This window comes from Excalfactoria chinensis, chromosome 2 (genome assembly GCF_039878825.1).
Source record: "Excalfactoria chinensis isolate bCotChi1 chromosome 2, bCotChi1.hap2, whole genome shotgun sequence".
Lineage (NCBI taxonomy): Eukaryota > Metazoa > Chordata > Aves > Galliformes > Phasianidae > Excalfactoria > Excalfactoria chinensis.
Window position 1 is genome coordinate 118286143 of NC_092826.1, and position 12564 is coordinate 118298706.

Below are 12564 nucleotides of genomic sequence, written 5' to 3' on the forward strand. Positions count from 1 at the left end.
ACCTCCTGGTACCCGCCTTGCTGTGGGGCTGGAGGAGGTGATGCAGCATGATGGCAGTGGTTCACCTCTGCTGGTGCAGATTTTGACACGCGTGCATGGCATGCAGGTTCCTGTTCATCTGCAGCACTGGGACACCCCCCCACACACACATCGTCCCCTGGTGTGCAAGAGCAGCAGCGCTGCTTCCCCCTGATGGTGACGCGTGGCAGCAGTGCGGGGGCACCTGGTGAAGGACAGGACACCTGGCAGACGCATGGGGCAAGGCACAGAGCTCTTTCATTGACGTTCCTGTTGATGTGAATTGACGTACTGATCCTCCGGGAGATAAGCCTGATACACGTTTCCGTTTCTGTAAGCGTGAACTGAAGAGAATGAACCGACTGCCTTGTGGGTTTTATACACCTTGAATATAACATCTGTCACGCGGAGGAAGACGCACTTTGAGATTCTCTGCTGTTAGGGTGAAGACCTTGCTGGTGGCTTGGCACTGAAACATAAACTAAGGTAAGCGCTGCCACTACGTATGTATGAAGATGTATTCACCTCTCAGACGTGCTTTATGCATTGAGACATTTTTTTCTGGCACTTTCACACAGTGTTGTATTATGGATGGGGACCTGAGGAGCCTGCTGGCCGGAGGAAAGCAGGAGGACTTGCTGGTGAGTGGATGCATGTGAGCTTGCTCCTGAAAGGCTGGGAGAGGTCGTTCTGGTGGGGGTAGTGAAGGTGTGGAAGGAGCCCCTGTGGTTGTGGTTCTTTGAAAGCAGCATATGTGAAGGCACCTTCTGCAGAGGAGGCTGCTCATGTCAGGGCTCACACACTCCTCTCTAAACTCACAGGGGAAGTCCCTGTGCAGGAGATGTGCTCACTCTCAATGAGCTTGGCAAGCTGTGGTGGGCGCTGCCAGGAAAGCAGCATGGCTTTGGAGCCATGGGCACCCAGCTGACTCCATGAGCTGGACAAAGATCTTGATAGAACATACAGCTGAGCCCTAAAACCTTTACTGGGGGATCTCAGAACCCTGGCCCTATTTGGCTGCTATTCTGGTGGTGCTCCCACCAGCACATGGCCCAGCAGATCGAGCTGGATACAGACATGGGACTGAGCGCATCAAGAAGCTACAAAAGAGGCTGATTTACCACAGCAGCTGCATTTCCTTTTATCTTCCCTGCCCCTCTGGCTCAAGGCCCTCATACTGTCAGGGCCGGGCCGTCACACACATTCATTCCCCATTTGTGTCATCTGACCTGGCCATGGCACACCTGATTTTAACCCGTGGGCTTTGTGTGTTGAACTGTATTTTTACTAGGAATGTTAGGATCTCACGAACTTCATTGTCCTTGAACAGGCGGATTTCCATTTGTCACCAGCAGTTAACTCCTCTGCACCTTATGATGACATGTACTACCCTGAACTGGATATTGACTGTGAATTTGAAAGTATTCGAGTATTTGCATCTTCATTTTTTCCAGTGCTGTACTCCATACTGTTTGTGATTGGTCTCGTGGGAAACGCTTTGGTTGTTTGGGTCCTAACAGCCTTCAAGAAAATCAGGGCCATGACTGATGTGTATCTGCTGAATCTCGCCATCTCTGACCTCGTCTTTGTCTTCTCCCTCCCTTTCCTGGCTCAGTACTCACTGAGGAGCCACTGGACTTTTGGCAACGCCATGTGCAAAATTGTCAGTTCTGCTTACTTCATTGGTTTCTACAGCAGTGCGTTCTTCATAACCGTCATGAGCATTGACAGGTACTTGGCCATTGTGCACTCTGTGTATGCCCTGCAGGTCCGGACGACCACCCATGGAATCATCGCCAGCCTGGCACTTTGGGCAGTGGCCATCTTAGCATCAGTGCCAGGCCTTGTGTTCTTCCAGGAAGTGGATGATGATAACAGGACACTGTGCACCCCTCGCTACCCTGGCAATGGTAATGGCTGGAAGGTCTTCAGTAATTCTGAAGTTAACATCCTGGGGTGGCTGTTCCCTGTGAGCATTCTCATTTTCTGCTACCACAACATCCTGAGAAACCTGCAGAGGTGCCATACTCAGAACAAGTACAAAGCAATGAAATTGGTTTTTATCGTTGTCATTGTGTTCTTCCTGTTCTGGACTCCCATCAATATCGTGCTCTTCCTGGACTCTTTGAGGAGCATGCTTATTATTGATGACTGCCAGACTAGCCAGAGACTTGAGCTGGCCCTGGAGCTGACTGAGGCACTCTCCCACACGCACTGCTGCCTCAACCCCATCATCTATGCCTTTGTTGGGGAGAAGTTCAAGAAGTATCTCTGTGAGGCTTTTGGCAAATACGCCCGTTTTCTCTTGATCTACAAAGGACACAGTGCCTTCAGCAGACGCAACACGGACAGACACACCTCTCTGTACACAGCATCCTCACAGTCCTCTTATGTTGGTAGCATCTTGTAGAGGTGCAAGGCGGAAGCTCCATACTTTAGACTTCATTTGAAACTGAAAAATCTTCCCAGTAATTCAATAAAAATAGTCTTTCTGTTTCCTTGTAGGTGGAGGTTTCGGTGCAATGGCCTGTTAGAAAAGTAAGACTAGGAAATCACACAATACCAGAGCAAGCTGTACTGCACCTTGATCTTTCATGTGCTCTGACACCATTCTGAACAGGGACACCATTCTGTCCAGTGGTTAGTAATTGTGAATGAGAACTTCAGACACTAAAAATGACATTGTGAAATCCATCAGGCACCCCCTGCCCACCGGTAAACACCAAAGATTTTTGTCTCCATCGCAGGGAAGTATGGGGATGTACTGTTCAGGCAAACTTTTAGGACAAGAGGTATCAGAAAAGTAGAATCATTTGCTTGAGCTTGCTTGTGGTTCCCTTTGGGATTCGTATTTTTTAGCACCTTTTTTATCATCTTCCTCCCTTTCCTGTAGCCCTTCCTGCCCAACTGAGGTGTGCCCTGTCCCTCCAGCACAGGACACATGGTCCTCCAGTATCCCTAATGAAATGATGAAAACCTTGAAGGATGGGAAGAAACAGCCCCTCTATGCAGATAGGGTGTCAAGTTCACACCTAGGTATTCCTCCACCTAGACACTTGTCTAATATTTATTTTTTTAAATGCTTATTTAATTCCTCGTGCCTCCTGAGTGAGCTGCCCCTCTGAGGGAGACAGTTCATTATGGACTACTTGCAGAGCTGGCTGCAATATCCATCTTAAAGGAAGATGCCAAATGTGTCCATTGAAACAACTAACTCTCCCCTAAGGAAAGGTCGGTGGTTTGCATACTAATACCAAATGAATGCTGGTTATGGCACTGGGACTGAAAGCCACTGCCATCCTGGTCTGCATGAACAAATGTCTAATTTTGGAGAGTGGATGAGAGCAGATGCTGTTGCCTTAGGAACGTTTCTTCCCTCAGCTCAGGCCTGATGTTGGGAGGAACTGCTCATATTTGCAAACCCGGGACAGCAGGCAGCTCTTTCCCTTGTCTCAGCAGAGTGGATTTATTCTACAGGCGGTGACTGTGCTCATCTCAGGGTTGAGAGCATGCTTTGTGAAGGGAAACAGTCCCTCAGTTTAGGAATCACTCCAGGGCCTAGCTGCTACCTGATATCTAAGCAAAGCTTCCAGCCCAGGTAGAGCTGAGTGAATGAGTAATTAGGCAAGCAGCAAATAAATTACTGTTACGTGGTAAGAGTCCTGGGTAAAATCTTCCTGAGGATCTGTGGGAGGTAGCACAAATGTTGACAGACAAATGCAATGGTGCTTCAAATCTTTTGTTCCTGGTCTGTTTTTCTCTACAGAATATCACCCAATTTGAAGTTTTATAATATAAAGATGCTTCCTGCAGTGTAAATGCACGATCCTGGCACCTGAAGAACTCCCCTGTCCTATCACTGCTTATCTCATTCTCTTCTGTCCTGGCAGATTCACATAACCGACCATTCTCCTAGTCACCTCCTCTCTCTTCCTCCCTCTTCCCCCCTCTTCCCTTTTCCCTGGGAGAGAGAGACCGAGAGTAGGTTGTCTTCTAGCAATTCAGCCTACCCTGATAGCATCCCCATACCTTCTAAGTACCCTTGAGGTTATTTCCTAGAGAAGATAGAACAAAACCCAGAAGACAATTCTTTCAGCTGCTGATCTTCAGATAGTGTTCATTTTAATGTGCATCCATATTGGTGATCTGCAAAATGCAGTCTTTTGCAAGAGCAGGTTGATAACAATGTGTACGACAAGTAATGTTCCTTCATGTGGGCAGTGACAGATTCCCCAAATGATAAAACAGACTGTGAAGAAAAGATGAGGTTTAACCACTTCCTCAGTACCAGCTCTGCGCTGCAGCTCCTGCCATTTGGGCAACTTGCTACCCTTGGTCAACACGCCTCTTTTTTTCTATGTGCAAGCATTTAAATCCCCAAGAATGGGTTTCATAGAAAATGAGGTTGAAGCTGAAGTGTGCTGGACAGGATGCCAGCACCAGCTATCTTTGTCCCCTGGAGGTTTGTAGCGGTAGCCCTCTAGATCATACCTTGCTCATAGCACAAGGATGGCAACAACCTCTGCTTTCCCACAGCGCACATTTGTGTATGTGCACTACTGCAGGATTTCATGGCTTGCATCCAGCAGTAGAGGATTCTGCAACACTGACTTGGAGACAGAGACCTTCCTTGCATGACACAGCACACCCCCTAGCAGCTGGCACAGTCATTCCATTTCTATCACAACATCACTAAGGAAAATAGCAGCACCTTCAAATAACAGAATTATGGGAAATGCAGAATCATTTCCATCCCTTCTCACCGCCTACACTCTCTGTCTGCCCACACTACCACATACCTCCTTGATACCCACAGACAAGCAGGCTCAGAGGTTGGGTATATGCATTGGAAAAATGACCCTTTAGTTACAGGAGGTTCCTTTACTTGTGAAATGCTTGTCCTCCATTTCCATGTTTTCCCCTTCCTCCTCTACGTACAAACAAAGCATGGAGAAACCTCAACCTTACCAACACATGTCTTGTCCAGCCCATGCACATCAGGTTTTGCAGTCAAATTTGAAATGGGACATCATTTGCAATAGTACAGAGCAGCCCCTGCCCTATGCAAAAGCAGGAAGGAGATCTTTCAGCAGGCCAACCTGTGGCCTAAAAGGGATCCAAGCCATGTAGATGAAGAGAAAAATATAAAGCTGTGTGGAGGTGCAGCTTAGGCATAGTAACCAAAATGAGAGGTGCGCAGATTGCAGTGAGGCTCTGCCGCAGAGCAGAAAGGTGTGAGGAGAGGCCAGCAGGGTGCAGCTCACCCTGGGTGTTGGGGTTTCTTGGTTCTGGGATGTGCTGTATTTGCGTGATATGCTCTGAGGCGACTGTAAACATTTAGATCTGTGCAATATTTGTTTGGTTTTCTAACACTCAGTGGTCATCCTGTGAAGAGATGTACCACAGGGGCTCAGGAAATGGTTGATTTCTATTAATGCACTGTTGGTAAAAGGTATTACTAGTCTTAAGTGAGCCTTGAGCGAAGAAACCACTCAAACACCCACAATGCCTCCATGGTGCTCCTGCAGCCTGTCTTCAGCTGCTCATGTGAGCTGATATGTTCTCTGTGCTCTTCTTTTGCATCCTCCCATCTGGAACTCCACGGTCTAGCAAAAATGGGCTCATTTTGCTGTCATTACAATTTTAATTGCTGGTGCTGATTGAGATGTCATGCTGCAGGTCATCAGCAGCCAAGTCAGGACGATGTTACACCGTGTGAAGGAGATGGTAGATGCCAAGTACTGTGGGCCTTCACCAAAACTCTCTGTGTTTTGACAGGGGGATGCTTTGCTCCTTGCACACAGCTCTCTGCAGCACTAAGGATTTCCTGCCAAGGCAGCTGCCTCCCTTCCTGCAGCAGCAGCACCGGGAGTTGGACCAACCTCAGCTCCCCGCTGCAGCCTGGCGCTGCGAGCTGCTGCTGTCACAGGGGAGGAGGTGAGACCCACATCCGGATGCTGTGTGGGCAGCAGAGCATGCAGTTCTCTGTGCTCCTCTCCTTTCTGAAGGGACAGGCCTGGGAGCTGCCTGCTGCCCTGAGGTGTGTGCGAGGGCACTGGGAGTGCAGGACAGCAGAAGGAACCCTCTGTATCTTCCCTGAGTCTGAGTGGCATCATAGTGACTTCAACCTGCGGGGCTGTTCCAGCAGCTGCTGTCCTAAGAAAAGTGCCAGGCTAGCTGAGCTCATCTGTTTGGACAGACATGGTGCATGGTCACTTGTTGGCTCAAAAGGAGCCTGCCACAGTTTCAGCATTGGTCCCACTCACATCTGCTACTCAGCTTTACATCCTGAGCTTGGTCTTTTTGCTGCAGTGAGACAGATTGAAGGGAAGTCAGGTGAAGGAAAGTCAGGGCGAGTTGGGCACATTACATAGTCAGATATTCTCATGTGTATCATCTCAAAACCGAGACAAAAGCAACAGTCACCCACATCCAAATTTAAGCCTAAAATACAGTCTTGTTTCCTTTTGATTCACTACTGGTATGCATGAAACACAGAGTAAAAAGGAATGAGTAAAAGCTGTATACCTGGAGGAAATATGTCTACACACAGTGTAACAACTCCTTTTACAGACTCCTGTGCAGGAGGCTGACCTTACTGGTAACCCATGCCCTCCTGTATGTCTGTGATATGTCTGTAGGGTTTTTCAGTCACCCTCTTAGGGCAGCAGCAGGGAAGTTGCACTGACAGCATGCAGACCAAATTAGCTCTCATCTATAATTTGTCTGTGGGGCTGAGAGTGAGCTCGGCTCCACGTCGCCACCAGTAGCCCAGCCACATCATTCTCACTCCAAAGAGATGGTTGCTCCCTTGGGGCAGGCAGCCAAGCAGAAGGAATAGTCTACCAAAATGGAGTACTGAGCCAAGAAGGGGAAGGAAAAGGCAAGGTTTAGCAGATAGATGTCAGTCACAGCCTTGTCTGTTAACCCAGGTGCAGACCTAGGCTTCTGGGTGTGCTGCTGCGCTCAGCTAGCAGGGCAGTAGCCAAGGAGTGACTCACTGAAGACCAGTGTTGACCACAAATCTATGAGCTTGGTTTCTTTACCTGAGATTCATACAGAAACAGCAACCTCCGCTTCATCTTGAAATGTAGTTTTCGTCAGCAAAGAGATCTGTAGAATGTCAATGGAAGACTCCTGCGATTTGCCCCACACATCTGTGAGGTGCCACTGACCCTCACCATGTGCCTCATACCGCCATCAGGGAGGAAGCAGTACAACCACTGCTGGGTTTCTGGTGAAGGTGTGCAGCCTCGTGTTTTTCAAGGTTTGTTAGTTTATTTGTTTTCCTTAGGAAGTATCCACACTAAAAGAAAATTCAGTCTGAGGTATCACTTCACTCATGCTTCTCCTTGAGACATGCGCTTTGTGGGATGGCTTCCAGACACTTAGAAATGATCCTTCCAGAAGGACCCCTTCCATCTAAAAGCATCCCTGCCTCTTCTCTGCTGTGGTAGCATCTGGCTATGCCCAGAGATAGCGTGGTTCACATTCGTAATGGCGCTTTTCCTGGGTGTATGCCCTGTAGACTGGGCAAGTAATGCTGACCAAAGCAAAGCTGCTGCTGAACCGCAGAGGTTCCGATGCACAACTTGTATGGTGTGCTTCTGCTTGACTGAACATTTTTGCATAAAGCTGTGCTTCTCTTCGCTCAGCTAAAATGCCAAAATGTGCAGAGGCACAACACAGAAATCCTCACTCAGCACAGTGGAAGCATGATTTGGGTTTCCACAGAGTGCTGACTCGTGCATCTGCTGGGCTGTCGTCTCTACCCAACACCTCTCTTGTTTCAGAGCTGGCTGGGACTCGCATGGGTCCAGCGTGTTTTTTGGCTAATTGATACATTCAGGGCTAATTAGTGCAGTCAGAGAATGCCAGGCCAGCTCTGGTGTGAGCAACCCCGGTCAGATATCATGTAGGACAGGATACCTCCAAAAGAGCAGTGCTACCAAGCCAACAGGAAGGCCTGCTGTGGTACCTCTCACTCAGAGCTTTTTTTTTCTCTCCATGCTCTGGTACACAGGCAGACTTCCCACTGACATTAATATATGTGTCATGTGCATGCATGTGGACATCACAAAAACATTTACTCACGCAGCCCTTCTTTATCTCACATTCTCCAAGAACACTCAGTGCCTCCAAAATCATCCACATGCTCGGTTGGGGGGAAAGTAAAGCACATGCATTTTGAGAGGAAGGGCACTTTGGCACCCTGACCAACTGAGGTCTTCACATCCCATCTGCCCCCACTGGCTGCCTGGGTATCTATTCCTGTCTTCAAGGATCCTGCAGCACAGGTTCAGGAGGGGCTTGTGAGCAAGGCCAGCATGTAACAAAGGTCCCTTATTTTCTCCTTTCTGTACAGGAAAAAGCAAATGAAACAAAAACAGGCTGTTGTAGAGCAGCAAGGGAATAATGCCCGAAAGTCCTACCCCTTTGCTGACCTGTACTTGGAGGTAAATTCAGTCTTTATAGCAAACATGAGTGGAGTGCCAAGGTGTGGTCAGCACATGTGAAATCAACTGTTGGATAGTACATGAGTCACAGAATATCCTGAGCTGGAAGGGACCCACAAGGATCATCACGCCTGTTACAGATTCATAAGTTGAGAGGTCATAGATAGGTAGTTCTGGAAAGATGGTTGAGTAATAAACTTTCTCCATTCTCAGGTCCTTTTATTTGTTTATCTGGTTATCTATTTATTCATTTAACGGTACTGGAAATCAAATATTTGAATAACAAACCTATTCAGTTGTCATGCCCATTTAGTCATCCATCCATTCATTCATTTAACAGTGAAATCTCAGATTAAATCTTTGTTTTGCAATGTCAGCAGGCTCCCAGAGGCTGCTCATAGGTCCGACAAGAAAAAGACACTATATGCATTTTGCTTATGGCATAAACAAGAGATGTGCAACCTCCCTTTGATTTGTGTGCTTCCTTTCTGAATTTCTAGAGTATCCAGAAAAACAACCCAAACAACAACAACAGCAAAACCCAAAGTTGTAACTACGCTTCAAGAACTTCACTTCTTCTTTGCCAGATACTGAAGCTGAAGATGGAGATCATTCCCAATTAAAACAAAAAAGCTATTCCTGTTACACTATTGAAGCTGAGCTGTAAATGAGGAACTGACAGCAGCTTCAGCACTGGTGACATACAAGAAGTATTAAAAAGACTGAGGGTGAACGCAATGAAAATATGAAGGGAATAAAACACCCCAAAATGAATACTAGGGAACATTCTGCTACATGCAAGTAAAGAAATCTGTGTACAAGTAGGTTAACAGTCCTGGAAAGGTTTCTCCCCGGTAGACAGCAAGAGAAGAGCTGGTTGAGGACTGAAAACCAGAAGGCCTTTTCTAACATCTAGATATTTTGTGGAAAATGTAAGGCACAACCTGCACCCTGCAAACTGTGGTAACTCAGATGTGCTGAGCAGGGTCTGAAACGGACTGAGAAACAGCAGAGCTGTGGGTCTTCACTCACCTCTCTATTTCCCTGCAGCACCCCCAGTAATCCAGCAGCAACACCAGCGCAGCATGCCCAGTCTCTTCTTGATTTCAGAGGCCCACCAGCCCCCTCTGAAGCCTGGTGCCATGGAGAAATAGCTGCAGTCTGACTCATTCTTGAACCTGAACGTTGATGCTGGGCTTACCAACTTCTTGCTGTGGAGGCTAGTTCCAAAAAACGAAATGAATCACCACCTGAGGTGAGATACCCATTTAGTGCTGATCTCTCAACACAGTACCCACCCAGGTGAAGGGCTGTGCAGGTCTTTGCAGACCAACAGATCAGGGCATGGCTCTCAGATCAGGCTTCAGGAGTGGGGCTTCTTTTTGCTTGCACAAAGCGTGCCATCTTTGTGTGCAAGTGTGACAGCTTTTTGCAGCTCTTCCCTTCTCTAGCCCTAGAGTTAAGACATTTCCACCCCTAGGTGTAGCTTTTCTCCATCTCTCTCAGTTTTTGCCTTTCCACATTCGTAACAAAGAACAACTGCATCTCCTACTGGCAGGCAGTATGAAATCTGCCATATCAAGTGACATGAGAAGACTCAGAAGCTCTCTCTGCTGGGTCTTGCTTCAGAGGCTTCTCCTTCCCCCTGAAACAAGTGGAGGAGAACTAAGACACAGGGTGGTCACCCTCCAGGCACAGCTTTGGGGGAGGAGATGGCTGCATTCAGCACTAAGCATCCCAGATGCACTGTTTAGGCTCGTAAACTGTGTGAGGGTTGGAGTTCACCCCTCAGAGAAATTGCTTATAGATGCTTTTATTGTGTCTTCAAAGCGAAAGTCAAATATCTCATAGGAGGCTTAGGGCAATAAAAAAGATGTTTGGAGTCCCATTACCGTGCATTTGAATGGAAGAAGAAGGCTCGTGCTCTACAAAGGATGGTTTGGACCTTGATATGAGGCTTTGAACCTTTCAGCATGCAGCTTTGTACTCTTCAGCTCAGGAGCTGGATCATAAAGCTTTGGTATCTCAGTATGTATGTTTGATCCCCAAAAGAGTCTTCAGGTCCTAAATATCAGCTTTTGGCTCCCAGCATGTGACTTTGGGCAGTTGAAAGGGAGGCTCTGAGCATTAAAATGAGGCTTTGGGCCTTCACAAAGGTGGTGATTGATTGGTGAGTGGGAGGGGGGCTGGCCATTGAAAGGAGACCTTTGGTTCTAATATTCAGGCGTTGGCTCTTAGAATGAAGTTTGTCCTGTCAAAAAACACCATGGTTACCCAAAAGTAGGCTTTATGCCTCAAAATAATGCTTTGAGCCCTAAAATAATAATCCAAGGCTGAAAAAATCAGGGTATAGGTTTAGGCTATAAGTGATAAAACAGCAGCTTTAGATCCCAAGTATAGGTTCTAGGCCCTGAAAATAAGGGGTTGGTGCTTTGGTCTGTAAAATGGAGGCTCTTGACACTACAATCGGGATTTGGACCATGTGAACGACTCTCTGAACCCCAAACTGAGGTGCTAAACCCTGAAAAAGGACTTTGGAAACTGAAATTGAGAGATTGGCCACATGCCTTATTCACATCCTACTTCTTGGAAGTATATATGCTTGTGAACAATTATTCTCAAGGGTAAAGCACAGGAAGAGTAAAATTTCATCAAAATCTCTGACGAGTGCCTTGAGAACTCACTAAGAGTTGCAGCCACTGCCATCACACCAGACTGATGCATTAGCTGCACAAAAACAAGGTCAAATATCCCACTAGTTTTATCATTTTGTCGCTCTCTTTTTTCACGTTATGTTATATATATAAAGATTTTATATTTATATATATTAACAGTAGTATTGCATATTTTATACACGACCCAAGGCAATCCCTCTTCACCCAGTGCACCCCAGGCAAGCCAAAAAGTTGGGTACTCATGGCTTTAAGTCAAAGTTAGCTGGAAGGACAAGACCTCCTCATCAGTGTTCTATATAGAAGGGAAAGTCAGAACAAAGCTATTTCCCTTTCTGACAGATCTTGAACTGGAGTGCTCTATAATCATTACTGTATAGATGCTTGCCTTTTATATAGTCGTTTCTGCCCCCTTACCTTTACAAAGTACAGACTGTGTAGGCTGTTCTCCTCACTAATCCTTTTTCTTCCAATGTACTGAGAATTAAATCCTCAAGGGCTGTTTTTGCTGTAACTCCAAAGCCACATTCTGGTGCTGCAGCTCAGGGATCAAGGAGAGCAGCAGCGTCCTGGCACTCTCAAGCAATGGCGTCTGCCCAGGGAAGCTTCCAAGAGCCCAGAAAGACTTTTTCTCTAGACAGACAGCACCCAGACACCTACCTGCCTGTGCCTCATGGACCACAACAAACCAGGATTATCCCTCGGGTTAGGAGAGTCTCTTTCTTCTTAGCTTGGAGAAGCAAAAGGTGCTTTTCCCCCTTGTGTGTTGAGAAGGATGAAAGCCTCTCCAGAAGCTTTCTCAGAATTTCTTATCCCCGGGCTGTGTCCCAAGCATCAGTGTGTGAAATGAGGCAGAAAACAAAGCTGTTTTTGCTTGATGCGCAGTTGTCTTTTCGGCAGCATTCATTTCACATGTATTCAAGCTACACTGAAAACGCATTTAAGATAATGAGTAACACCCTTATCTGGGCTTATCACATCAGTGTACAACAAAAAGTCTTTTCTGCTCCCCAGGGGGATCTGTTGAGGAAGTGTGTAAGTCTGCATGACTTAGTTTCTCTTCATTTGAAGCCCTGCAGTTACAACTTCTGCGGGTATCCCTTTTGACACATGTGTAGCGCTGCAGGGATAACTTCAAAGCATTGTTGGCATCAAGGAAGATAAATTCATCTTTCTGAATCTGGCAGTTCTCACAATGAGGTTTTCTTAATGCTGTGTATTACAAGTCATCTTCCTGAAAGCTGAAAGGGTGTGATTTTGGCAGTCAGAGCCAAAATCACAGTGAGTTTCAGTGTGTGAGGAAAAACCAGCTTTGAGCCTTTTGATACTTTCCTACAAAAAATGGGCAGTTTCTTGCCTCTGTTTGTGAAGAAGGAGAAAAATGGGGCTGCTGGCACCCCAAACATGCTTAGCCATGA

The 12564-nt window shown here is 46.8% G+C and overlaps 1 protein-coding gene across 1 annotated transcript; it reads left to right on the plus strand.

Moving 5' to 3' along the window:
* Positions 1-416: 416 nt before the first annotated feature.
* Positions 417-2435, plus strand: LOC140248827 (C-C chemokine receptor type 8-like). Its single transcript, XM_072329874.1, has 3 exons — positions 417-504; positions 597-659; positions 1349-2435. Exons 2-3 carry the CDS (start codon positions 606-608, stop codon positions 2426-2428), a joined length of 1134 nt encoding a protein of 377 aa, XP_072185975.1. The 5' UTR covers positions 417-504; positions 597-605; the 3' UTR covers positions 2429-2435.
* The last annotated feature ends 10129 nt before the right edge of the window (positions 2436-12564 follow it).

Coding starts and splice junctions, on each gene's coding strand:
- LOC140248827 (XM_072329874.1), top strand. CDS start 606: ATGGATGGGGACCTGAGGAGCCTGCTGGCCGGAGGAAAGCAGGAGGAC. Junction 660..1,348: donor GAAAGCAGGAGGACTTGCTG/GTGAGTGGATGC, acceptor GTCCTTGAACAG/GCGGATTTCCATTTGTCACC.